Genomic DNA, 27,357 nt, shown 5'->3' with positions numbered 1-27,357 from the left:
ATTGATTTCAGTCTATATTCCAGACACCTCCCCAAAGTGGGGAGGTTGTTTAAGTGCCTAGGGGCAGTCACAAAAATCCAAGAGAAACCCGAAGTGGAGGCTGTTCTTCCAGACACATCCTGGAAAGCTTATGAAATCAGGGGTCTTGGACAAAAGACCCAAGGGTTTGTTCCGCTCTGGACATGGGTTGTCAATGAACAGACTTTGCTAACAAGTAAACAGCAAAAAACATTTTTATTCCATGAACAATTACATTGCTTAGGTGGCTTCTTTATTTTACGAACAAATACATTGCTTCAGATGACTTCATACAATGTCAAGAACAACTCAACTCGTGAAGCACATTTCTCTTATTTCTATGTAGGTGTAACAGGTTCCATCAGACAGAAGCCTTGGTTTTGAAATACTGACTTTAAAACATGTTCTCTTTGCAGCATGTCTCTCCTTCTCTCAACCTGCCACTCTCAAAAACTTATTTCTCTTTTGCATTTCGTTCTACATGTTTTGCATTTCGTTCTACAAGTTTACATTTTGTTCTACATGTTAAGAATAGTATATAAGACCCAAGGTAGATCCAAAGGGCTCTTGAGTATCAGCACAAAATGGTTAGCAACAGAACCCTTGGTGAAGCACAATCATCATTAACAACAGGAAGCGTTTTTCAAACAATTTAAATTCTAATATTCATAGTTTCACAGCATCAAATATATCTTCTTAAAACTCCTTACTAATAGATGAAGCCAAAGATGACTCATCTTACACAAATACATTCTCAGATAACCTCAAATACCCTGACTTTGTTTTTTGGCAAAAAAATCCTTGCTGAGCTTTCTCATCACATCCCCATGAGTTATCCCTTCTGTCTCCCTCTTGACTTTTCTGTAATTCTCCTGTACAAATTTGGCAAATGGCCTCACGTGGGGCTTAATGGGGGTTCCATCTTTCCGAGTTAGTGGCAACATGACCAGAGAGCCCTTGCACCTGGCACAGATGAGGCGGGAGGTATCCAATGATTTGCTATAGCGCCCGACCCTAAGGAGAAAAGAGACACCACACAGCAAAGGAATCAGTTACTGTACCTCCACATCTTCTCAGAGCTGCTGGCCTTGGGTCCAAAGCCAGACGTTTTCTGTGGGATCTCAGAAAGTGGGACACCAGGAAGGGAATATGGTCAGGCCAGCTCAAAGCAGAAGAGAATGGAGAAAGAAGACACAGAAAGGTGTAGAGAAGTTTTACTCCTCAAGTCAGATAGCTATGTACTTCCTGAAGAGCCATGTGGAGGCCACAGTAAAAACATAATTGGAAAAGTCTAAGGAGAAGGGTCTTACCTGTATTTGCACTGAGTACACTCGTAATGAATCTTGTAGTTAATCTTGTAGTTATGGCAACGGGTGACCTTGGGCAACTCCGGGTGCACCATATTCGATTTTCGGGCATAATATCTCCACATGTCACCATGAGAATCACGGATGCCATCGAGCAGCCAGGAGGCTGCATGGCATAACTCATGGGTCAAAGTGTCTCGGAGTCGGTCTTAGGAGAGGAATGGAAAGAAATCCTGAGCCTTAAACCAATTACCCCTGGTCTGTTACCCAACCACCCCTAGACTCTCCACCCGACCAGACCCACAAGCATATGTGGGCAGGAAGAAGTGTTATCTCCCCAGGATTCTGAAAGTGAAATTTCAACCTACTTCAACCCAATTTTGTTAATGGCAGAGAGCCTCAGGTGAGCAAGTGCATTCAGAAAAGCTCCAGTGTGCTCTTTTTATGGGACACTGCTACAAATACATCCAGCTGAGACCCAGTCGCCACCCTCCAAGAACATCAGTAGGGTTTAGTCAGGAGAAGCTCCATGGAAAAGCTGGGCAATTAACAATTGGCTGGACTGGCAAAATTATCAAGGCCTTTCTAGATGTGGTGGGAAAAGTGAGCCAAGGTTGGGGTCAGGAAAGTGTGCAGTCTATTTTCAAAGCCAGCATGAAGAAAGTCTGGCTAAAGCACAGGTGGAATAGTGAGAGACAAGACTAGCCAATGGAGGAGGGCAAAGTACAAAGGCCTTGTAAGCCATACTCCAGGTATTGGCAAGCCTGAGGTTTCCTATCAGGAAATCGCACGGAGCAGGGAGAAAAATGAGGTGATAGGGGTCCATAGCTGGGCAAAGGCAAAGACAGAGAAGGAATGATAATAGGAGAGTCATTATGAACATCCAGTGATAGGCTAGATATAGGGACCCTTGAACTTGTTATTGGGAGAATGGAGATGCTGCCGCCTGCAATGGGGAGCTGCAGAAATTAAGTTAGGCCCGGCAGAAATATGGACAAACTAGACTCTCAGTGGTGGTGAGACATCCAATAATAATGTCCTCCAAGCAACACACAGTAGACCTGTCCACCCAGGAGTGATAGGGAAAGCTGTGATACGGGCAGCCAGAGAACACCAGCACCCAAGAGTAACCCTTCAGGTGTGGGAAGGAAGCACGGTGGAGGAGCTACCCTACTCCCACCGTCACCTGCAGAGTCACAGACTTTCAGAGAAATCTGAATCTTAGCAAAACGCTCTCTCTTAGGGTATCGAAGCTTGCCAGTGGTGCATAAGCCAGCAGTTCTCAGCATCTTATTATTCCAGACAATGTCGATTTTCTCCGGCAACTGAGAACAAAAAGCAAACAAGAACAAATCAAAAAGCAGTTCTAAGCAGACCAGAAAGTAACAACTCAAGAGTTTTGCAAATCTAACATTCTGGGGAGAATAAAATGTAAACTGAAGCCCAGGTAAAGACAAGATTGTTGCAAGAATATGAATGCAGAATCTCTGCTCCCTTGCATGGAGACAAAAGTCAGGGGCAGCCAAGGAAAGAAGGACACTTCTGCTGGGCTAGGAGACAGAGACCGTGCAACTCAGAACACTTAAGGTTCCACTCATCAGAGTCATCTGATGTAATATCAGTGTCATCAGGAAGGGCTCCAAAGGTTGGGGAACCTTTAGAAAGATCTAAGAACTTTCCATGCAGAAAGTTTTGTCACCAGAGACAATAAAGTCTGAAAAACCTAATGACCACAGGTCTCTCTGCCTCCAGACTCTCTCCTATCCAGTCCACACCCCCATGCTACTGACAAAACCATTTCTTTCAGCAGCCACTCCATGGTATATCATATTCCTGAGCAGTGGTGCCTACTGATTTCAATTTAAGTTCGTCCAACCTGATTCCCAAGACCCCCTATTAACCAGGCCTACACCAGCTAACATGTATTGCTCACCATATCATAGGCCTTGTTCTAGGTACTTCAGGGGGATTCACTTACCAGGCCTAACAGTAATTCTGTGCAGTAGGCAGGAGGTATACTACTACTGCCCCTGCTTTACAGATGAGCAAACAGAGGTTCAGTAACACCCAAGCTGCCATAGCTCTTTCCTAGTATCCTTAACACAAACCCTCTCTTCCAGATAGTCAAGCCTCAACACTTATCATCTCCCCAACCACTGCTGTTCTCTCCCCTTACCATCCTTCAAGACCCAAAACAAGTCTCAGTTCCTCCAGGCAATCCTATTTCCCAACTGCTCAGGCTCTCAGTGATTTCTCCCTCTGCTGATCGCCTGTGGTAGGAACAGTCTGGACCACATACTATAACCCACAAAACATTCCGTTTCTTTCACATATGCATGTCTCATCTCCCCTCCCCATCTAAACTCACACTTCTCAAGGGCAGGAAATATATAGTTAGTACATCTGCACATCTCCTAGCACCCAAGAGAGTTGGGCATACAGCAAGTGTTCAATAGGTGCTTATTCATTGACTCTACCTTTTGATCAAAGACAGATCTGTTAAGCAGAGCATAGATTTTCTGAATCAGTTCATCCTTATTGCGTTTGTAATTCCTTCCAGAATACTCCTTTAAGTTTTCAAGGCCATGAAAGAAACATCCAGGTATTTTGCACTGAGAATTCCTGCAAAAGTAAATTCAGCTGAGTTTTATTGAGCAAAAGAAATCAATAGAAGAAATGCATATATACAGGTCACATCAAGAGAGACTTAGAAGACTCGCTGGTCTCTCTTCCTTCCAGCTCCTGCTACGAGGGCATCTCCTATAAGGTTCCATTCATAGCCTTTTTGCCTTCACTCCCCGCACACTGTCAGAGATGTGAAGCCCATGGTTCCAACCCCAAAAGGAGCGATCCCATACCTGGACCTGCAGTCTCCACCTCTCTCCTAAGATCTAGTTTTGAATTTACAAGTGCCCAGTGCAAATTTCCAACCAACTAACCTGAGTATGTCTCCAGCTAAATGTGTTTAATTGTCCAACTTTTGTTACAATAGGCTGAAAACCCGAGACATTTTAAAATCCATTTTCTCCTTCACCCCATATTCAACTAGGCATAAAGACAGATCACTGTCTGCTTCACATCATCTTTTCCAGCCAGCCTCTCCTTTCTACCCTGTTGTTATCACCCTAGGTCAAGTTCCTGTCCTCTTCTCTATGCCTTGCTACTACAACATCCCACTGTGTTCCTTACCTACAGGCTCTTTTTCTTCTAATCCAACCACACACATATACCTTCAGATTAATTTTCCTAGGCCATGTTCCAGTGATGTCCCTCTCTGTGTGGCCTAACATTTAAGGCCCAGGTCAACCTGGTTCCAACCTCTATTTCCAGCTACCATTTCCACTCTGGCCAAAGCGAGCAACTTAAATGTTCCCAGGACATGGACTAACATTTCGCATAGTTCATTCATACCTTGGCAAAATGTATTTGTCCATGGCCTAGAATAGTCACACCCCCACTTCTCCAGAGACCCACCCTCTGTGGAGTGCTTCATCAATTGCCAAGAATTTCTTTTTTACATCATCATATTTAATCGTCACATCATCCTCTAAAGAAGCCACTACTATTCTTTCCATTTCCACTTAGCACATGACAAAACAAAAGTTCAGAAGTTAAATGACTTACCCAAAGTTCAGAGACACTGAATATACCGACCCAAATCTCGTGGTCTTTCCATTAGACCACTTTTGCTGTCCCATCTTTCAAGGCATAATTCAAATGCACAAAGAATAGTGCAAAAAAAAAAAAAAAAAGGAAGAAGAATAGTGCAGAGCCCATAAAAACACACACTTGTAATAGCTATTTATTTAAACTGAAGCATTTTAATCTTGGCTTGGACAATCCACAAATCCAAAAAGATCAGCCCACAGAGCTGAAAAGATAAACCACTAGCAAACATAGGGAAGTGTTTCTGACTTAACAGAACTCCTGAAACAGAGATTTTGCCAAGACACTTGTTACTCCTTAAGTCACAAAATAAAACCCTATGAGAGGTGCCCGGGTTACAGGTGGGGGAAAACTACCAGACAAGACAAAGGCAGCTAAAGTAAGAATCTCTCACCCCAAAACCTGATATGGGTGACTAACATTTCTGCCTCCAATTGTTTAGCTCTGAAAGCAAATTTGCATCAGAAAAGGTGGCAGATAAAAACCTAAACCCTCTACAGACCTCAGCAGAGAGCATGACCCCTGCATGTATCTGTGCTCATGTCAAGCAGCTTGTGGCTTAGCAAGCCTTCACTTCAGTGGTGATGCCGCTCTACTGCAGGCTGAGCATCTCCACATCAGAGGAACCAACAAGACCCCAGACGGGTACATCAGACACCATGACCAGCCAGCAGCCTCCATGGGAACAATGCTGAGAACAGGAAGCCTACAGACTAAAACAGGAAGCAGCAAGGCAACAGTGAAAAGTCCATACAGGCCAGCCTTCTTTGGATGAGGCAGAGGACAAAGACACAAAGGAGCAGCTTCTTCCTTCATTCATCTCATTCTCTAGCAAAGCAACCTGGGACCTACCCCAAGACACATGTCCCTAGAAGCAAAGCAGCTTAAATATGGATCTAAGAATCCAGACAAGAAGCTTTGCTAAAAGGGGGCCCATCTAAGAAAGGCTACACCAAACTGAAGAGAAACACAGAAACAGAGAGCCTCTCTACTCAAGTCCAGTTTCTCTGTTGCCCTCACGCCTGACATATCATTTTTCTTCTCCCCTTAAGATGCATTTATTGCCCTAAAATACAGGTAAAAAAAGAAACATACAGTCCTTCAAATATAATCCTTCTTTTGTAACATAATTCAGATGGAAGTATACATTATTCCTGAATGCAAGTTAAAAAAAAAAAGTATGTTCACTCTATCACATTTTTAAGAGAAAAAGTGAAGTTCTTGGAATCTAAGTGAGGAAATGCATTTTTTTTTGCTCCCTTTGAGCATTAATATGTCTTTGGTCTAAATGACTGTTTTCTAAAACTGCTGTTTTCACTATCAATATAATATATAACAATATAATACCAGTATCAATATATACGTAACATAGCTTAATAACGATAAGTGGACTGCAAGCAATCCCTTTCACCCTAACATTTAAGATATAAAAATTAGCAAGAATATATAGGTAGTAAGAATAAGGGTTCATATAAAATAAATAATCAACAAGGATCTACTATACAACTCAGGGGACTATACTCAATATTATGTAATAACATCTAAGGGGAAAGAATCTGAAAATACACACACACTGAATTGCTATGCTGTATACCTGAAACTGAGATGATATTGTAAATCAACTAAACTTCAATTTAAAAAAAAACTTTTTAAAGGGTTCATCTGAAACCCTGGAAGATAATCTTGACTGCCTCCCCCCAATTTCAATGGATGGGAACACATTCATTCTGCCTTCTCAGCATTCCTACTGCCTTTTAGTTCTGTGAAAACTGGTGGCCACAGGGCTGTATCTAGACTGAAAAAATTGATCTTGTTTGGCTACACATCATTTAAACAATCTGAGTTTAAAGACAGGAAATCTCAGAGGCCAGAGCTGCTGTGGGGGTAAAAGCTCCAGTCTGCCCAGAACTGCTGGGTTCTGTGTGGAGTGCCCACACCAGCTCTGCTAGGGACAGGGAAGAAGGGGGCACAGAGGTTCCTCCTCTCCCCACCTTCCTCCTGCTGCTGAGTCTATCCTCCCAATTCAGGGATGTAAAACTTGTCCCACACTGCCCACCAGACCTCTTCACCCCCTCAAAGACCCTCCCACGTGACCAGTGAATGGCTTCGCATGTGACAACTGTGCAGTCAATTCCTGAGCCACCGACTGTGAGCAGTACATACCCAGGCTCGAGTTTTTCAGATTTCACTGTCTTGGGTTTCTTCTTTGAAGGCTTACGCTTCTTCCGTTCTTTAACAGCTGAAAAGATAATAGTTCATCCATACCCTGAAAATTGGTACCAACTGGCAACTAACAGGAAGGTAAACCCAGGAGAGGCCCCCACAGACAAGCCCCGAGTAACATTTTACTGTTGATAAAAACTAAAAAGGATAAACTAAAAGCTTCTCTCTGAAGCATGCATCCTACTCTATTAGGTGGCATGAAAGGTTTTACCTACATGAGTCACAGAGCTGCAGGCAGAGTAAGTGGGGCAGGATTCTATCCTAGGCACCGAGGACTATTATGAAGCTACATGAATATACCATAGGGTAGATTGTGGGGACAACAGAGGCACAAGCAGTATAAGAAATGGTATGGCATACCAGTCAGAATGGCTGCGATCCAAAAGTCTACAAGCAATAAATGCTGGAGAGGGTGTGGAGAAAAGGGAACCCTCTTACACTGTTGGTGGGAATGCAAACTAGTACAGCCACTATGGAGAAGTGTGGAGATTCCTTAAAAAACTGGAAATAGAACTGCCTTATGATCCAGCAATCCCACTGCTGGGCATACACACTGAGGAAACCAGAAGGGAAAGAGACACGTGTACCCCAATGTTCATCGCAGCACTGTTTATAATAGCCAGGACATGGAAGCAACCTAGATGTCCATCAGATGAATGGATAAGAAAGCTGTGGTACATATACACAATGGAGTATTACTCAGCCATTAAAAAGAATACATTTGAATCAGTTCTAATGAGGTGGATGAAACTGGAGCCTATCATACAGAGTGAAATAAGCCAGAAAGAAAAACACCAATACAGTATACTAACACATATATATGGAATTTAGAAAGATGCTAACAATAACCCTGTGTACGAGATAGCAAGAGACACTGATGTATAGAACAGTCTTATGGACTCTGTTGCAGAGGGAGAGGGTGGGAAGATTTGGGAGAATGGCATTGAAACATGTATAACATCATGTATGAAATGAGTTGCCAGTCCAGGTTCGATGCACGATACTGGATGCTTGGGGCTAGTGCACTGGGACGACCCAGAGGGATGGTATGGGGAGGGAGGAGGGAGGAGGGTTCAGGATGGGGAACACATGTATACCTGTGGCGGATTCATTTTGATATTTGGCAAAACTAATACAATTTGTAAAGTTTAAAAAAAAAAAAAAAAAAGAAATGGCGTGGCATAGCTCACACACTTGCTTTGAGGAGGGTGGTTCCCATCCTAGGCAGCACCTTTATCCAGTATGCAAGCCAAATTTTCTTCCTTTGTCTAGCACCCATACTGCTAGTTGCTCCAGCTAGAAATTCATTTATCACTGGAAAATTCTGAAAGAGATGGGAATACCAGACAACCTGACCTGCCTTCTGAGACATCTGTATGCAGGTCAAGAAGCAACAGTTAGAACTGGACACGGAACAACAAACTGGTTCCAAATCAGGCAAGGAGTACGTGAAGGGTGTATATTGTCACCATGTTATTTAACTTATATGCAGAATACATCATGAGAAATGCTGGGCTGGACGAAGCACAAGCTGGAATCAAGATTGGCAGGAGAAACATCAATATCTCAGATATGCTGATGACACCACCCTTATGGCAGAAAATGAAGAACTAAAGAGCCTCTTGATAAAAGTGAAAGAGGAGAGTGAAAAAGTTGGCTTAAAACTAAACATTCAGAAAACTAAGATCATGGCATCTGGTCCTGTCACTTCATGGCAAATAGATGGGGAAACAGTGGCAGACTTTATTTTTTGGGGCTCCAAAATCACTGCAGATGGTGACTGCAGCCATGAAATTAAGACGCTTGCTCCTTGGAAGAAAAGCTATGACCAACTTAGACAGCATATTAAAAAGCAGAGACATTACTTTGCCAACAAAGGTCCATCTAGTCAAAGTTATGGTTTTTCCAGTAGTCATGTATGGATGTGAGAGTTGGACTATAAAGAAAGCTAAGCACCAAAGAATTGGTGCTTTTGAACTGTGGTGTTGGAGAAGACTCTTGAGAGTCCCATGGACTGCAAGGAGATCCAACCAGTCCATTCTGAAGGAGATCAGTCCTGAATATTCATTGGAAGGACTGATGCTGAAGCTCCAATACTTTGGCCACCTGATGCGAAGATCTGACCATTGCCAAAGACCCTGATGCTGGGAAAGATTGAAGGCAGGAGGAGAAGGGGACAACAGAGGATGAGATGGTTGGATGGCATCACCGACGTGATGGACATGAGTTTGGGGTAAGCTCCAGGAGTTGGTGATGGACAGGAAGCCTGGCGTGCTGCAGTCCATGGGGTCACAAAGAGTCAGACACGACTGAGCGACTACACTGAACTAGCTAGAAATTCATGTATTTAGGAGGTAGTGCCCTGCCCTTCATTGATTTATCTAAAAGTTATTAAACATCTCTTACATGCCAACTACCAGGCTAGACTTTGGGAGAGACTAAAAGATGAGTGAGAACCCTCTCACCAAGAGGCTCACTATCGGGACTTCTCTGATGGTCCAGTGGTTAAGACACTGTGCTTCCACTGCAGAGGGCATGGGTTTGATCCCTGGTCAGGTAACTAAGACCCTGGATGCTGTACGGTGCAGCTAAGAAAAAAGAAAGAAGGCTCACCATCGACTAGGGGGACAGATTCATAAAGATACTTAACACAGTTATGTAAGTGCCCTTACTACTGATGAAGTCTGGGAACTTTGGGAACCTGGGAGGGAGGAGAAGCTCAGACTTACAGCTTCCTACAGCAAAGTGGCAATTAGGCCTGGGAGCATGAGGACAACAAGGCCATCCCTCCCCCTCCTCAGAAAGAGCCTTTTCACTGTGATGGCTGCCACCCTTGGCCACTAGAGAGCTGCTGAAACATGGCAGAGGGTTAATAAGCAAGACAGACTCTACAAGACAGACGTATCTGGGGGAAAGGGAACAGCGAGCCTGGCTGGCACACTTGTTGCACTAGGCTTAGTCAGTGGGACAGACACACTTGGTTTGATTGGCTTACCAGGTGGCACAGTTATGTTTTTGGTTTTATTTTTCCTTTTCCTTGGTTGTTCCACCACAGGTACAGGATCTTCATTAGTTGACAACTTTCCGTCTAAAATCTCTGGTTTATCTTTAGGATCATCATTTTGCAGCTGGCAGAGATTTTTCTGAAGACTCTGATTACCAGCTGCAGAAGAGAACTTGTGCTGGAGGACAACAATCTCATCCTTTTCCTCAATTTTGACAATTTTGTCCCAATCATACGAATTATCTATCACCGCAGGTTTCTTCAAATCATCATCATCACTGATAACTATTGGAGGCTCCTTGATCAGCTGCTTCTTAGTATCAGACACTTTCTGACTCTTACCTGAAATTTGAAACACAATCATGTATAAACATACTCCCCCCACCCTCACACCCCCCTCAACTTCAGATTATTGAGCACAAATTAAACAAGCCAGGAACTGTGGTATAATGAATCATAGTTAAGAATCAGTTATTTTAGACTGTTTTCCCTCTGCTACTTTATTTTACTGAGAACAGTGACAGATAAAATAGCAATTCAAACCCAGAGGCAATTTTCAAATCACATTCTCTGAGTAGCACCATGGAGGTGCTCAGGGGTTCCCACAGGTCTGAAACTTGGTATATTTTCACTGGGCCAAAGCAAAAAAAAAAAAAAAAAAAAAAGAAATGAGAATAATAAAGTGGGTTCTCCCTGCAAATTAAGCCTGGTTTCTGTAACTTAAAGGACTGTACTTTATTTTGAGATTATGTCGTCATTAAACTTTTGGTGCTCTTTATTTTATGAAATTATGCTGACAGATGATAGTTGGAGTTTATTTCCATCATGAGACAAATTAAAAATTGGCAATCCTTTGTTATCCCCTAAAATTTCTTTCTTAAACTAGTCCATAAGTCCAAAGCTCTCAGAAACACTGATGTGAAAATGAGGAGAGAAGTTCTATGCCAGCACCAAAAGGCCCTGGGAACACTGGGATGGTCCCCAGCCTCACGGAGGACCCATCCATTCATCTAGAAACAAGGGGCAGTATGCCTAAGACACAAGCTGTCTGGGTTCTGCTCAAGAGTTCAGCATCTAGATTTCTATGATTCTGGATGTAAAAAATATAAATCACAGCACAGACAAGTTATAAAAATGTATTTATGGTGCAAAAACTCTTTATCCTAAAATTCCATATTTGGGATAATATATTTTGAGTTTCATCTATGATTTAAATTATCAAAGAACTTAAAAAAAAGAACTGCAGATATGCAGTAAGGAAGGAAAAAGCAGTGGGTATTCCTATCGGAAAAAAGTCATCCTTCCTAAAAGATTTAAAGATTTCCCACATGCAACTTAAAATCTAAAAAGTAGGGACAAAAATGAACAAATTTATAAAACAGAAACACTCACAGACCTAGAAAACAAACTTCTGGTTACAAAAGGGGAAAGAGGTAGGCGAGGGACGAAAGATAATTTAGGAGTTTGGCATTAACATATACACATTACAATGTGTAAAATGGATAACCAACAAAGACCTACTGTATAGCACAGGGAATTACATTCAATGTCTTGTAATAAACTAAAATGGAAAATAATAGAAAAAAGGAATATATGTGTGTGCGTAACCTAATCACTTTGCTATGTAACTAACACACCTGAAACTGACAAAATATTGTAAATCAACCCGATTTATGGATCTTCTGATTAAAGGAGTCAGCAACTGACTTTGGCTTTGTCATTCAGGCCCCTACGCTAAAGCTACGTCCCCTGGGGCTCTGTGTACATTGCAGAAGCTTGTCATATTACACCCCCTACTCTGCACCTGGACCTCCGCCCTATTCAGGCAATCCACTCAGAGCTAGAGAGGAGGGGAAAAAAGAAATCAGATGGGACAGGTGATGAAACAGTAGGAGATGAGGGTTCCAAGCCACCTATCCTTTCCCTGCTCTGATATCCCAGGTTAACTAGCAGAATCTGGCCAATGCTATCTCAGGGGGTAGTTACCAAAGTAGCAGCCAGAATTTTTAAGGGTGCCAGTACTTTAAGCAGGTGCCTGTGTCTCTTGCCCTATGTCAGGTCCTAAGCAAACGGAGATCAGTAAAATACTATCCCAAAGGTTTAAGAAGCTCCTAGTCTTCCTATGTCTCAAACCCACTGAACAGGTTCTGAATTGCAAGTAAAACTCCATACCTCCTGAAGGTGATGAGGGCCTCTGAATTCAGAGGCAAGGATCTGTTATGGCAAATACACACTAAGAAAAACAGGACTCTCTAGAAAATATAAAGAGGGTAGCAAAAGGCAAAGACAAACAGCTAGACAGAGAAAACAAGTGTACCCCTGAGAAATCACCGCCAGCTAGCCTGTAAGCTTCACACATCCTGATCTCCATCAGACTGGAAAGAATGCATCCCTTCCTCCTCCCTGTCATCCACACACAGAGATGAAGAGTGGAAGGCAGAAGAGCAGCGCAACATTCATGTTGCTCAGGGTGAGTTCCTAAATTCCTCTGCTCCTGCAACATAATGCTGAGTAGGTAAGAACCCTACAGAGGGTGATGCCTGGGTTCTATGGTAGCAGGAACAGCTGCTGCTCTGTTAGGAAATTAACCAGGGAGTGCAGGGGACCCAGCCATATCCACATCCAGCACATAGGAAGGAAAAACAGTGGCACTCACTACGGAATGATTCAAAACAGAATGTTTGCCAACTCTCATCCTGAGATGACTGTGTGTGGTGAGGCTGCACTGCACAGCTCTTTCTCTAAGTTAGTAGTATACTTGCCTTTGCGTCTCATTTCACGTATCTTAGGTTTCTTTCTCACAGGGATGTATTCATTATCAGAGTTTGAGTCAATCACCACGTAGCTGAGTGACCGGACAGAGAAAAACAAAAGCATGAAAGCAACATTCTTCTTTTCATTGCATTTTCTATTATACTTTTCTCCAGTGAGCAAAATCACTTTGAAATGATTTTGTTGGTTTCCCAAAGTAACTCTGTTCCCCTCCTCTGGAACTACTCAATCATTGTTCCTGATTTTCCATCTTTCCTACCTTCCTACCAAACCTTTCCATCTGTCTGAATCCTTTCAAAGGGAGGAATCTGTCTAGTATTGAGAGTTGAAGTGGGCTGTCAGAGGGTATGTGTTCAAATGGTTTTGGTGTGAGGGGAAAATGATTAAGGAAAAGTCTAGTTAATTGCCATTTCTCTATCCACGTTGAGATCCCCCTACCACAGATGCAGAGAGGCAGCCTCGGTGGGGAGGTTTCTCCCGGGTGCTACTCTTTGCAGCCCAAAGCCAGCACCACCTCTCTAAGTGAGCAGTATCCCTGTGACACCCAGGATGCGGGTGTTGTGGGCACACCTCTGGGACTGTCATTCTCAGCTGTCCCAGGTATTTGGGTCACATGTTCCAGAAGGCTGAAATTCACGACCTTTATTTCCTACACGGTGTATAAGTGTGATATACCTTTATGATGAGAGAGAAAACTACCTAAAATGCTGCTAGAGAACTTGTCTGCCCTCGTTACAGACACAAATCTATTCATCCATTTCCTTCATATTCACCACTTTTAAGCTGCCAAGTTTATAGACCTTTGTTCTCTTGTTCACCATTCATTCCATCCTTAAAATTCTTGACTCCTGGGACACTATTTGATTTTGGTTCTCTTCTCACCTGTTTGCCCACTCCTTCTCACTCATTTCCCTTCCTTGCTTGTCCCCAGGTTTTATCCATATCCCTTTCATGCCAAGCCAATCAATCCCTAAGGATTGGGTAAACATTATCTATCCACCAGCCCAACTTTGCTTCTGACTTCTGGCTCCATAGTGCCAATGTCCTACCTGGATGTCCTATGGGTAGGGTCAATTTTTAGTCAGTCTACACAGGTACAGCCTCACCAACTGTTTATTGGTGGTGTCTGTTTGAACCAGTCAGGCAGCCATCCTGACTAATCCCTGTCTGTATCTCTTGGTTGTTAAATGTTTTTAATATCAGCCCTGCCTGTAGGCCCCTCAATCTCAGCATACCCAAAACTGAACACATCACCTTCTTCCCCAAATCCACCCTTCCTACAGTATCCCACAAATAGAAGGCCCCAGAACTGGATCAAGATCTGTGGGCACTCCAGGAAGACACCTCGAAATGGATTTTCTTTACATATTTGTTCAACATCTATCTAGTGGAGACAGGAAGAAACCAATTGGATATTCTTAAATTTATTTTCAATCAAGGGCTCTATAGCATATAATACTGAAAATCAGGATATTTCTAAGGATCTATGACATACCATTCAAAATGTAAATGGCAATGATGGAAATTCTGCATCTTTGTGGTGATGGTTTACAGTACCTAGTCCATATACATACCATATACGTTTGTCAACTCATCAAACTGTATACCTAAAAAGAGTGAGTTTTTCTGTATGTAAATCATACCTCAACAGACCTAACTTCAAAAATATAAATAACAAAACCGATCATTTCCAATAGATAGCTTTATACAATGCATTATTCAGATCTAGAATTTCAGCTGATTGCAACTGCTGACTTCACACATTGGTGTCAGGCTTGGTGGCTTGCATGCTGCAAAAATAATCAACAGAGATAAATCAGAACTAGCCAGAAAAACATTTTCCCACTTGACAGCATTATTTTGTCTTCGTGTGGGAAACAGAAATGACCAATTCACATTCCTACAGGATTCAAGGAGCTGATATGGAAACAAGTTATTTCAGATTCATTCCAGTAAATTTAGCACTATAGTTTGGCACCTGGGCAACACCCTGTAGTGTAGCAGAGGACTCCTAAATAGGAAAAGTAGTAGATAATGCTGACAGGTTATGGCCAATTCACAGAGGACTTTAACTCCTAGGCTTACCTATTTGATTTCCCTTAGATAGACAATTTGAATAGAAAATTAATATGATCAAAGCAGTGTCTCACGAGATTAATCTGGAAGCGGAATACTGACTTGATCAGAGGAGGAATAAATCAGGGTGAGGAGCCCACTTAAGAAGCTCTTGCATGAATACAAGGGTAAAAACTGATAAAGGCCTTAGTAGTGGAGACTAGAAGTTAAGGGATGGTTCAAAGAGACATGAAGAAGAAACTGACCAATTAGATAATGGGCCAGTGATAAGGAGTCTAGTATTTTGAACCCAGTTGTGAGATCCAACACCCATTATAACCCTGAACATAGGATTCACAGAGAAAATGTGATTTTTATTCTGAAATCATCTTACCCAAACATTATTCCTTTAAAAAAGTCAACTTTCACCAATTCTCCTACCCACCTGATGTTGTTGTTCTTCATCTTCACTCCAGTTATATCTGAATCAGACAAAGAAAGAGGGCATTAGTAAGCATGTGAAGCATGGTCAAATCTGATTACTTATGTCTTTAACTCCCTAAAACCAAAGTCCATAAATTAGACTTGGTTAAAATTTATGGTGGACTCTTTAAGTCATCTCCCATGAGAGACAGAGAGGAGATAAAAGTACAGAGATCTATAATGGAAAAAAAGGACAGGAAGCAAATTGGAAAAGAAGCACAGAGGACATCCTCTGCTCCTCACAGTAGGGAAATAAACTTTGTTTCACCAATCTAGAGAGCCCTAGAAGAAACAAAGCTAGAACAGCTTATACCAAATGTCCAAAATCACATTTCAGTCATCTCTATGAAGACATGGCTAAATTACGCTTTAGATTGTTAATTACTGTTTTGAGGAGACTCTACTTACAGCAGTCAGGATCTTCATCACTGTTTGAGTCCACAGTAATAATGGGACTGCAAAATAAAATATGTTCTGTTTTAAAGGAAAGCTACTAACATACGTTCTGTTTTAAAGGAAAGCTACTAACATACATTCTGTTTTAAAGGAAAGCTACCAAAGGTCAAAAATCTCTGAAAAGAACCACCAATCTGAGTTTCTGAAATGTAAAAAGGCTTTTAAGGGCTTATGAAGTGAAGATCACAGTAGTAGAGGAGAAGAAAAATTAGAAGCCACGAGCTGCTCAAAGCTGCTTTGTGCTCTACTGCACAAAGTCAGGGAAAGAATGTTAGTTGAGTATGATTAGCTATCAGTGAGAAGCCTGTTTTCTGCCCAGTGGTATATTTCTATTTAAAGATATGAGGACTTCCCTGGTGGTCCAGTGGTTAAGACTCCACATTCTAATGCATGGGAAGCAAGTTCAAATCCTGGTTGGGGAACTAAGTCCACATGCTATGAGGTAGGGCCAAAAAGTAAAAAATAAAGTTAAAAATAAAAATAGAGATATGAAAGTGAATTCCAAGAAAGGGACCACAGGGAAAAGGACTTGAGGATGCAGAGATTACAGTTAAAAATCAAAAGGGCAAAAGAGCAAGGGGGACACCTTTTGGGGCTTTGCTGCTTGTAAATGCACAAATGCTGAAGTGCATTTCTTGGGGAGAAAACACAGGGTGATTTCAAACTTGCAACTGCTCCCTGTGGTGAACCATGACATTGGGTCCATTGCTTCCCTGCTTCACAATTTGCCAGAGGCCCTAGCACTCATTCTACCCCAGCTAGCAGCAGGCTGCTTGGCTGGTTGTTTGAGCTTCACATTACAGTCAGCCTCTGTATTGAAGGGTTCCATCTGCTGATTCAGTCAACCTCAGATGGAAAACACTCAAAAAAAATATGCCAGCAAGTTCCAAAAAGCAAAACTTGAATATGCTACATGATGGCAATTATTTATGTAGCATTTACATCATAGTAGGTATTATAAGTCATCTAGAGATGATTTAAAGTGTACAGGAGGATGTGCATACAACATATGCAATTATCACAGTTTTATGTAAGAGACTTAAGCATCCAAGGATTTTGGTATCCAAGAGGAGCCCTGGAAGCAATCCCCCCCCTACCCCAGATACTGAGGGACAACTGTACCATCTGAGGTGACACCAAAGCACATTCTAGCAGGGGGTTCTTTAGCTCACCAAATAGCAAGTGACTGGACAGCCCCTAAATCAGCCACTCATGATGATTTGGAGAGTCTCAAAATCCAGCTCAGAAAAGCCATACTTCCATGCTGGAGCCAGGTTCCAATTTTAGGACCTACTCATGGGTAATCTTATTATGAACTATTGTGACATACAGCTAACAGAGGAAAGTAAAGTGCTGAAGAAATTGGGCATCATAGCTCTAAGGTTTAACGTATATTTATATTCCTTTACATATTTATTAGGTTTTACAAAATATTTATAAGGTTTTACATATAAAAATCAGCCTTAACCACTTCTTGTAGACTTTTATTTTGGCCTTGAGATTGATTACTGGACTGATTATATACCTTTTAAACACACACGTTGGCTCACCCCCTTGATTAAGTTTTCTATTCATTTATTGGTCATTGTACACTGGACTTATTCAATAGTAGGCTTCAGGTCATTTTTGTTCAATCAAGAATGAAATCTCTTGATTTCCTAGGTATGGGTCAAAACGTGACTTTGGTTATATGAAATCTATTATCAATATACATCACTACATATAAACTAAAATGTGATTCATACATCATCTATCTTTTCACACACTTCTGTGTTACACACACACATGTGCATTTTCTTTAGAGGTCAAACAAAAGGAATCAGGGATCAGAAACAGGACACAAAAAGTTATACAACAGAGTTCCACTCTAATCCCCAAAGAGAAAACATCGAATTCTGGGTTGGCAGGTAACCAACAGGAAAAGTAAAAAGGTCTGAGGACAGCACTAAGGAAGAAATAGGTGGTCAAAAAAGCAGAATGTAGTACCCTTTTCAGTAAAATTTATGACCAGGAGTACAAGTCCCTAGAAAGTGTTTCAAGACTCATGTCACTAGGTGCATATTAGAAAATATATGCACCTAAGAAAAGCCATTTGGCTTACCCAGAACTCTACCATGGAAGGACTAAGAAATTATATTAGAAAGCTTTGAAGATACATCAAATAAAAGCCCTTGAAAACTTTTAAGTACCCAGAGATCTTCCCTTTAAAACTGAAGCCATAAACCACACAGATTATGCTTTTCTATAACTACAGAAAAAGATATAAAAGAATAAATATCAAGTTATTAGTAATTATTACTTCAAAAGAATGAGAGAGTGTGTACATGTGAGGTTGACTCTCACTTTTTACTTTAGATGTTTCTGTATTGTTTATTTTTAACATGGGCCTGTATTCTATTGGTAATTTCTGAACAAATATGGAATAATTAAAAAGGATGGGTACATCTATGGTTCATTCATTCATTGATTCAGCCATTTATTTAGCATCTATAATAGCCAGCCCACTAGGTGACCCATTTGCTTTTCTGATCCAATTATTTTTAAAGTGAGTCTAACAGGGCAATTTTTACAATATGGGATTTCTGCATGCTTATTGTGTGGTAGTCATTAACAAAACAAAGAATCTTGTGCTTAAAAACAAAAAAACAAAAACTACTCAGTGAGCACCAGAGAGTATGAATTAGGCTTTGATTGCTCAGTGAAAACCAGTCCCCTACTCTTTGTATTATGTATCTCAGTAGCATTTCTGCCGTCAGAGTGCCAAAACCTCAACAACCTTGTCCCATAAATCACTGGGAAAATAAGAGGTAATCACGCAGGAACACCCTCATCCTCCCACCAACAAATCTACTGACCTGTCTGTAACTATAACCGACTCTGCCTTAACAAGGACCACAGTGTCCCCTCCACTATCTAAGGCCATACCCTCCCTTATTCTTTGGATCTCTCCCCTGCAGCCTTCTCAAGGAATTGCTTCCTGCCATCTTCCATGCTGTGCTGCAGGACTGACCCCTCTCCTGGGTCATTCATTCTACTATCCCTAGACCCCATGTCCTCCAGTCTTATATTTCTAGCCTTGAACTCTCCACTGAACTCCACCTATCTATGTGATATCTTGGATATTTACTAAGTATTTAAAGTGTGACATGGCCAACACAGATTTTTTTTTTTTAATTCTGTCCTTCCATTCTGTTCCTTTACAGTTTTACTCATCTCAGGTAATGGCACTACCATTAAACCAGTAATACAAACCAAAAATTTAGGAGTCATCCTTGATTTTGCTCTCTTAGCTCTCATATCCAATCCATCAGCAAGACCTGTTGGCTCTACTTCTAGAGTGTATTTCATCTAATCTAATACATTATTATATGTACCTCTAAGAAAGGAAAAAACACTATCAAATGATGACATGCTATCAAATGTATGAAGCATCCCAGCCTCAGAAATGTTAAGATGTGGGGAAAGTCTCTGAACTGAACGATAATATATTCTATACTTATCCAAATCTCTCCAACTTCACCATCACCACCCTACCCTACTCTAAACCATCATTACCGCTCACCTAGATTTCTGTAAATCAAACCTGGGCCTCAGTTGTAAAAGAACCATTTATCTCAGAGGGCTACTATGAAAATTAAACAAGATCTTATAGGGTCATGTACTTCTCCCCCATTCACGGCATTTACACACTATACTATTTATTGCCTGTTTATATGCATCTATCTCCCATTTCAGACAGTAACCTGTACATGGATCTCGAAGTGTGTCTGTTTCATACTGTTAAGTACAAAGTCAGTACTCAATAAATATTTGCTGAATAAATGAATGAATCTCAAAAAGTGGTTCCAAAGATCCCTTTCATTATTTTCCATCCTCCCACCCACATCCCCATTGAACCTCATTTTTAAAGGATTTTTTGTCTATTAGATCTCATTAAGTAATATTTTTCCACTTAAAAATTTAATTACATATATGAAAACTCAACCCTTAGAATAGAAGAAAATAATAGCAAATGAAATAACAAAGGATTAATTTCCAAAATATACAAGAAGCTTATGCAACTCAATAACAGAAAAACAAACAACCCAATCAAAAAGTGGGGGAGGGGAGTGGGAAAAAGACCTAAACAGACATTTCTCCAAAGAAGACATACAGATGGCTAGTAAACACACAAAAAGATGCTCAACATCAAGAAACACAAATCAAAACTACAATGAGATATCACCTCACACCGGTCAGAATGGCCATCATCAAAAAATCTACAAACAATAAATGCTGGAGAGGGAATCCTCTTGCACTTTTGGTGGGAATGTAAATTGATACAGCCACTATGGAAAACAGTATGGAGATTCCATAAAAAAACTAGGAATAAAATCACCGTATGACCCAGCAATCCCACTACTAGGCATATACCCTGAGGAAACCAAAATTGAAAAGGACACATGTACTCCAGTTTTCATTGCAGCACTATTTACAATAGCTAGGACATGGAAGCAAACCTAGATGTCATCGACAGATGAATGGATTAAGAAGCTGTGATAAGTATATACAATGGAATATTACTCAGCCATAAAAAAGGATCACATTTCAGTCAGTGCTAATGAGGTGGATGAACCCAGAGCCTATTATATAGAGTGAAGTAAGTCAGAAAGAGAAAAACGAATTATCATATATTAACACATATATATGGAATCAAGAAAGACAGTATTGATGAACCTATTTGCAGGACAGCAATGGAGATGCAGACATAGAGAACAGACTTATGGACGGGGGGAGGGGTAGGAAGGAGAGGGTGGGACAAATGGGGAGAGTAGCATGGAAACATATACATTAACAAATATGAAATAGATAGCCAGTGGGAATTTGCTATGTGACTCAGGGGACTCAAACTGAGGCTCTGTGACAACCTAGAGGGGTGTGAGGCTCAAGAGGGAGGGGACATATGTATACCTATGGCTGATTCATGCTGATGTATTGCAAAAACCAACACAATATTATAACTATCCTTCAATTAAAAATAAATAAATTTTTAAACGGGGGGCCTTTTAAAATATCTACTCAATACTGTCTCAAGATTTATCAATAAAAAAATTTTTCCCAAATGAAAAAAATTAATTACATTATATACACCCATCTATGAGACAGTCTGAAGTACAGAGTCAGCCTAAAGCAAAAATAAACAAACAACTAACAATATCACCTGCATTAATGAAAATACAGTGCCCAGATACTGAGACATAATGGCCCTAACTTGCAGCGGGGGCAGGTGGACAGCCTGGCAGGTTGCTGTCCAGCCTCAAGAGCAATCTCCAAGCAGAAGTCCAGCATCTGGTCTTTGCATCTATAGCTTCAGGAATTCAGGTTTCTCAATTTTTCATCAAATGCTAGAGGAGTGATTCCTGTTAACCAAGTTTTCAAGGGGCTGATTTATAAAGCAGAATATACTTGCTTGCTTCTTAGGGGAGAACTAATGACAACCAAGTGCCCTGGGAATTCCCTATTTGGGGCATGTTACTGAGGGTCATGGAGAGAGCCGGGACTTTACCTTGTGCATTTTTGATCACACACACACATTACTTTGATTCTTTAGTTGAATGCTGCAACTAGCATCTTTGTGCATTTAATTACTTTCATAAATTGGATTTTTCTAGGATTGAGTTCCAGAAGTCAAATTACTCAGTCTAAAGTAGGACCAATTTTATAGCTCTAAGTACATTTCCTTATTTGTTTCCAAAGGGTCGTACTAGTTTACGGTGTCAGGAATATTACTATAATAAGACTAAATATGTAAAATTTGCTAATTTAAGCAGTAAATAATTTTAAATTAGCATTTCTTTCTATTAATTCTTAAGATATGTTTCCAAATGTTTGTTTGCTGCATTCTTTTATTAATCCTCCCCATTTTAAAGGCTATCAAGAAAAAGTGTTTACCAGACAGTTTTGTGACTGATAAATACACAGGAGTAGAGAAACACTTTGTCCCTGTTCTTCCAACAGTCCCACTTCCCAGAGATAAATCATGTTTCTTATTCTTTTAGAAAAGTTCTCAAGCATAAGCACATACCCCTACAAGTCAAGTGCACAAAACTTTTTTCTTATAAATAGTATTATGCTTTATGAATTATTCTGCAGCTTACAGTTTTTGTCTCAAGCATAAGCACATACCCCTACAAGTCAAGTGCACAAAACTTTTTTCTTATAAATAGTATTATGCTTTATGAATTATTCTGCAGCTTACAGTTTTTGACTTTATAGATCTTAGTACTTCTACTATCAGCATATATAGTTCTTATCACTTTTTTTTGGATGATCCATAATTTATTTCAAGTACACCCTTAGGATATATAAACTCCTTCCAAATTTGTGTTATTACAAACAATGCTGCAGTAAACATGCTTGTATGTATTTCTCAGTGCACTAGTAATTAATCATACGTCCTTCATCCACAGAACTGAACAAAGACCAAAACAGTCTGTGTATGTTTGTATGTGATCCAATGAGCATGAGTTACAGGGAGAAGGGACATGGGAGAAGTAGGGGGAAGGAGTCAAGAGAAAGTAAGAGTGAACTACAAAAAGAACATGTATGAAACAACCACTTGTTTTTAAAAAGAAAAAGTCCTTGTAGTTGAATTACTGGCTCAAAGGACATGGACATTTAAAATTTTCATATTGCCAGACTGCACTCCAAAAAGGTTGTACCAATTTACAGTCCCACCATGACCGCATGAAATTTCCCTATGGATTTGCCAACACTGGGTATTATCAAAATTTTTTAAATCTTTGTTAATCTGATATATGAAAAATGGTAACTTGTTTAAAATTTCTTTAAATAATAAAATTAAAATTCGAATAAATTTTAATGACTATAGGCCATTTGTATTTTTTCCCAGATAACTACCTTCTAAAACTTTTGCCCATTTTCTCTTTGTTCACCTTTTAATTGTTGCTTTTATTTATTTATTTTTTGGCCATGCCACATGGCTTGTGAGATCTCAGTTCCCCAGTCAGGGAATGAACCCAGGCCACCAGTGAAAGCCTAGAATCCTAACCACTAGGCCACCAGGGAACTCCCTAATTGTTAACTTTTTTCTTTGTAGACTAAGGAAGATAGACTTTTATCATAAGTAATACAAATATTTTGTCAGTTCGTTCATTTTTATGTTTTTGTTAAGATATTAAATTTACAAAGACATTCCTCACTTCAAAATTATTGGAAATAAAATCCAGCTATATTTTCTAGCATTTTTAATGGTTTCACTTCTAATTTTGAAGTATTTTATCCGTGTGTAATTTATTTTGCTATAAGGAGTGATGAGGTAAGAATCCAATTCTTGCTGTTTTCCAAATGGTCAACCAATTATCTTCAAATTATTTGTCAGTGAATCTATCTTTTCCCCACTGATTTGAAATGTCTTTTTTTCCCCATCATGAATTAAATTTTCATATGCATTTGGGTCAATTTCTAGACTCTCTAGTCTATGGTTTCTACTTTCTTCCACACCATACACTTATCTGTATGTTTATCTTACCTAGAAAGAAGAAAAAGAGAGCAACCTTTCAGGAAAATGAAGACTTAAGAGATGAGACAACTATTTTAAAATACCTATCACGGAGAAGAAAAATACTTCATCTGTGCACTTCTAGAGGGGAGTACTGAGAACAATGGGGTGCGAATAACAAAAGGACAGACTTGATGGTCATCAGAATGACAAGCTTTCTAGAAATTATGTTCAACAACGCATTAAGTTGCTTCATGGAGTTGTATACTCCTGGCCGCTAAAAGAGCTCTTATATAGAGGGTTTATGCATTGGATAGGAGGCTGGACTCCCATGATTCTAAAATCTCTTTTCACAATTCTCATTTTATGACTAACCGAATTATACATTATGTAGACTCTAAATGACATAAATGTATACTTTTTAAGAAAATCGGTTTGAAAACAATTTTTTCAAATCTCACCATTTATCATCCTTGGTCTTCAAACCGTCAACCCCTTCTTTGGACATGTCCACATCTGTTAAGAAACCAAAACTAATTAGATGTTTCTACACTCTGCATTTGCCTTTAAGCAGCTTCTTCACTGTAACTTAAAACCAAAACTTCACTCCATGAAATAAGAAGTATTTAAATTTGTTTATTGTCGACCTTTCTCCCACCTTGCCCCACCAAGGTCAGTCAGAACGTCCAAAGCACATGGGGGCTCCTGATGTTATGTCACATCAACCGCCACCTATTACAGAAATAGGCGAGAGCACTCATTCATCAGCCTCCAGATCAATTTTCTCTCTGTTATATGGCTTTAGCATGCGCTATTTGGTCCCTGGCCCAATGCTCTTTCACCCTTAAATGTATTCCTAACCCACACACACATCACCACCCTCTCCCCTCTTCCCACATCTTTGTTTCACCTACTTCTACCTCACACCCCAAGAAAGTCTTCCATCAGGCTTTCACACCCCACCTTTACCACCTCCCTACTTCTGCTCAGAGCTAGACTTACACAGACCAGGCCACACATGCCCACACACCTCAATCCAACTCACAAATTCCCCAACCCCCTCCTCCCAGAGGATCAGGTCACCCTCCCCCCACACCTCCATCTTCCTACTGTCACCTTCTCCCTCAGCCAGTCTTGCACTCATCAGGCCTCGAACCCCTCTGTTCACCATCATACTCAACATAGTGCCTCCTCTCCCCGTCCTTTGCCTCCCCCTCCCGCCACCTTTGCACCAATCAAGCCTACACTCCTCCTCCCTCCAGTCTTGAACCAGTAAGACCTCGACACCTCCACCACCCCTCACGCACACTTCCACTCACCTTGTTTCTGCCTCTTCTCCTCAGGAGATCCTTCACAAACAGGTCTAGACCTTTCTCCTGCTGCTGCCTGGAGCCAGCCTTGCACCAATCAGGCCTCGACTCCCACCTCCTCTTCCCCAGGGACCTAGACCCCTCCCCCATCTCACCTCCCAGTGCCCGCACTAAGTCTTGCACCAGTTGGGCCTCGATTCCTCCATTACCCCCTCCCACACTTGCCTCTCACCCCTAGCTGATCAGGCATCGACGCCCCTGCCTCCCTCCCAAACCTCACCCCACACCTCCCCCACCCCACCCCACCCCTCCCCCACCCCACCCCACCCCTCCCCCACCCTCCCCCCAGGAACGCACATGCACCCCTACCCAGCCTCCACCCGCCCCTACCTCCATACTCCAACCTCCATCCAGTCAGCCTTCCACCCTGCTGCAGTTGCATGCCACCTCCCAGGCCTCTATTTCCTTATGCCCCAAACTGGTATATCTGCTTGCCCATCCCCCATCTTTAGCGGAGTTAATATTACTAATACATGCACAAAAATTCCTTCTTCCAAAAGCATTAGGTGCAAACAGGCAAAATATTTTGCCAAAATCTCAGTCTCAAGATTCACGGACAATCAGTGTCCAGGGCTTATGGTGGTCCTCACTTTAATGAAGTCTGCTCAACCGCAACAAGTTTCAAGATTTGCTCTCGCTTTGGTACCCTCGGTTCACCTACCTGCTTCTGCAGCCTCTGGCCTAGTCAATCGCTGCTCTCCTCAGACAAGTGGATGGCGTGCAAGGTCCCGAGCAACTGTAACAAACGCCAAGCGCAAGCCCTTTTATAGAGCCCGGGCTCAGCAATTGGTAGGAACTGACGTATTCCCGCCCTCCCTATACCCACCTATCAGTGTGTTCACCAGGCAGATTCAAATTTTTGCGGTTATGAATTTGGCGCCCTGGAACAGTGCTTCCGGAATCACGTGCATTACTTCTACAGTGAATGCGCCATTTCACACAGAGAACGTAGTTTAGCGATCCTTCATTTTGGGGGGCGACAGGGAAAAACCGAGCCAAATCCTCCGGAAGTTTCATCATTTGCAAGGATTTGAATAAGCGAGCCCTGTTTCTTGCTTGAATTGCCCATGCCTCTAGGTTCCTTTGCCTCCCTCAATCACGCATGAAGTTGAGGAATAGGGGCGTGGGGGTGGGGGCACAGGTGTGGGCACAGGGGCGCAGGCGTGGGCACAGGGGCACGGGCGTGGGAGTGCAGGGGCGGGGGGCGTGAGGTGTGGGGGGGGTGCGGGGGCGGGAGGCGCGGGTGGGGGGGGCGCGGGGGCGGGAGGCGCGGGGGCCCGTGGGGGCGGGAGGCACCGGAGGGGGGCCCGCGGGGGGGGGGGATGGGGGCGGGGGGCACGGGGGCCAAACCCCTAGATAAGAGTGACGCAGCAACCCAAAAGTGCCTGGCAACACTGAACTGTGATGCCCGCTTCCAGAACTCCCCGAATTCTGCAGATAAAGAGGAGTTAACTTGAAGCTTTTTGGCACTCACTCCTGACACCAAGAAAAACAAACGGGGGTAGATTAAAAAAAACACACACACACACACAGAGGTAAGCAAATGCCTTCTATATTGTGCCCGATTCTCTGGCAAAACCCCACACATCCCATAATTGAAGCATTTGGCCAACAGAATACAAACAAAATGTCCTTGACATTTAAAAATATTAATAACGAGTTTATCTCATGTTAGACACGGTTCCAAACGTTTTATTTGGATTTAATCCTTACAGACACTTTTAAAAAGCAATGTTAGTACTCTCATTTTACAGCAATCAGTGGCTAAAAAGTGGCAAGGAGCTAGAATTCAAATTCCAGTAGCACTAATTTAGTCTGAAGCACCAAACTGCCTATCTACATATATAAAGGTACTTTCTGAGTTGATAAGAAATTGGGTTAAAAAAGGTTTATCATTATAACCTTATCTCTTACAAGAAACTTTCAATTTACCTCTATAAGCTGCTTCCATAAAATGAGGCTTACATAACTGTGTGCCTCAGAGGTTTGGGGAAAGAATCTGAACATTAGCTGTAGTTAATATTAAAAGGCACGTGCTTCAAGTAAAGAGTGGATTTAGGACTGGAATCAAATGACAAGTTACACAAGTTTATTCAAGGTACATAAACTCCTTTAGACTGGAGGCAGAAGGAGCTGAAGCAGACTGAAAATAACTGATGCAGATTCCTGATAAATAGTCAAGAGGGTAGTGGTAGGTATTTATGACTAAGTTACTGGATACCTTTCTTGTTCCATCTTCCAAGAAACAAACACCAACCTATATTAGGGCTTTAAGGGTTACAGTCCACAGAACTTAGGAGGTAAAGCACCATATATTTTATTGGAAACAAATTCTTGTTTATATCTCTGTGAAAACAGGCACCTGAACAGCCTGTTCTGGTCCCTGATACATGGATATCCTCCTCCCTCATACCTGTGGTTGAGTTCAATCACCATACAAAGTGGGAAGGAACAGTCCACATAAAGAATGAGACTACAAGGGTAGATGAAGAAGCCAGAATG

General features: G+C 41.5%; 1 protein-coding gene across 4 annotated transcripts; it reads right to left on the bottom strand.

Moving 5' to 3' along the window:
• Window positions 1-215: 215 nt before the first annotated feature.
• GCNA (germ cell nuclear acidic peptidase) lies at window positions 216-26,075 on the bottom strand. Of its 4 annotated transcripts, XM_086390047.1 has the most exons (12): window positions 25,682-26,075; window positions 25,517-25,591; window positions 23,947-24,001; window positions 15,937-15,983; window positions 15,491-15,527; window positions 12,981-13,063; window positions 10,210-10,560; window positions 7,155-7,230; window positions 3,803-3,947; window positions 2,512-2,650; window positions 1,329-1,533; window positions 216-1,032 (listed from the first exon to the last, which is right to left on the bottom strand). In XM_086390047.1, exons 3-12 carry the CDS (start codon window positions 23,991-23,993, stop codon window positions 783-785), a joined length of 1,380 nt encoding a protein of 459 aa, XP_086246173.1. In that variant the 5' UTR covers window positions 23,994-24,001; window positions 25,517-25,591; window positions 25,682-26,075; the 3' UTR covers window positions 216-782. The 4 variants fall into 4 exon arrangements, with proteins under 4 accessions (XP_086246173.1, XP_086246172.1, XP_086246175.1 ...); XM_086390046.1 differs by lacking the exon at window positions 25,682-26,075 and having other exon boundaries at window positions 25,517-25,642; XM_086390049.1 differs by lacking the exon at window positions 25,682-26,075 and having other exon boundaries at window positions 12,981-14,780; window positions 25,517-25,562.
• Window positions 26,076-27,357: the final 1,282 nt, after the last annotated feature.

Source organism: Bos grunniens, chromosome X (assembly GCF_055505025.1).
Source record: "Bos grunniens cultivar Pamir isolate PY7600 chromosome X, Bosgru_T2T1.0, whole genome shotgun sequence".
Classification (NCBI taxonomy): domain Eukaryota; kingdom Metazoa; phylum Chordata; class Mammalia; order Artiodactyla; family Bovidae; genus Bos; species Bos grunniens.
This window is presented reverse-complemented; position numbering and strand designations above follow the sequence as displayed.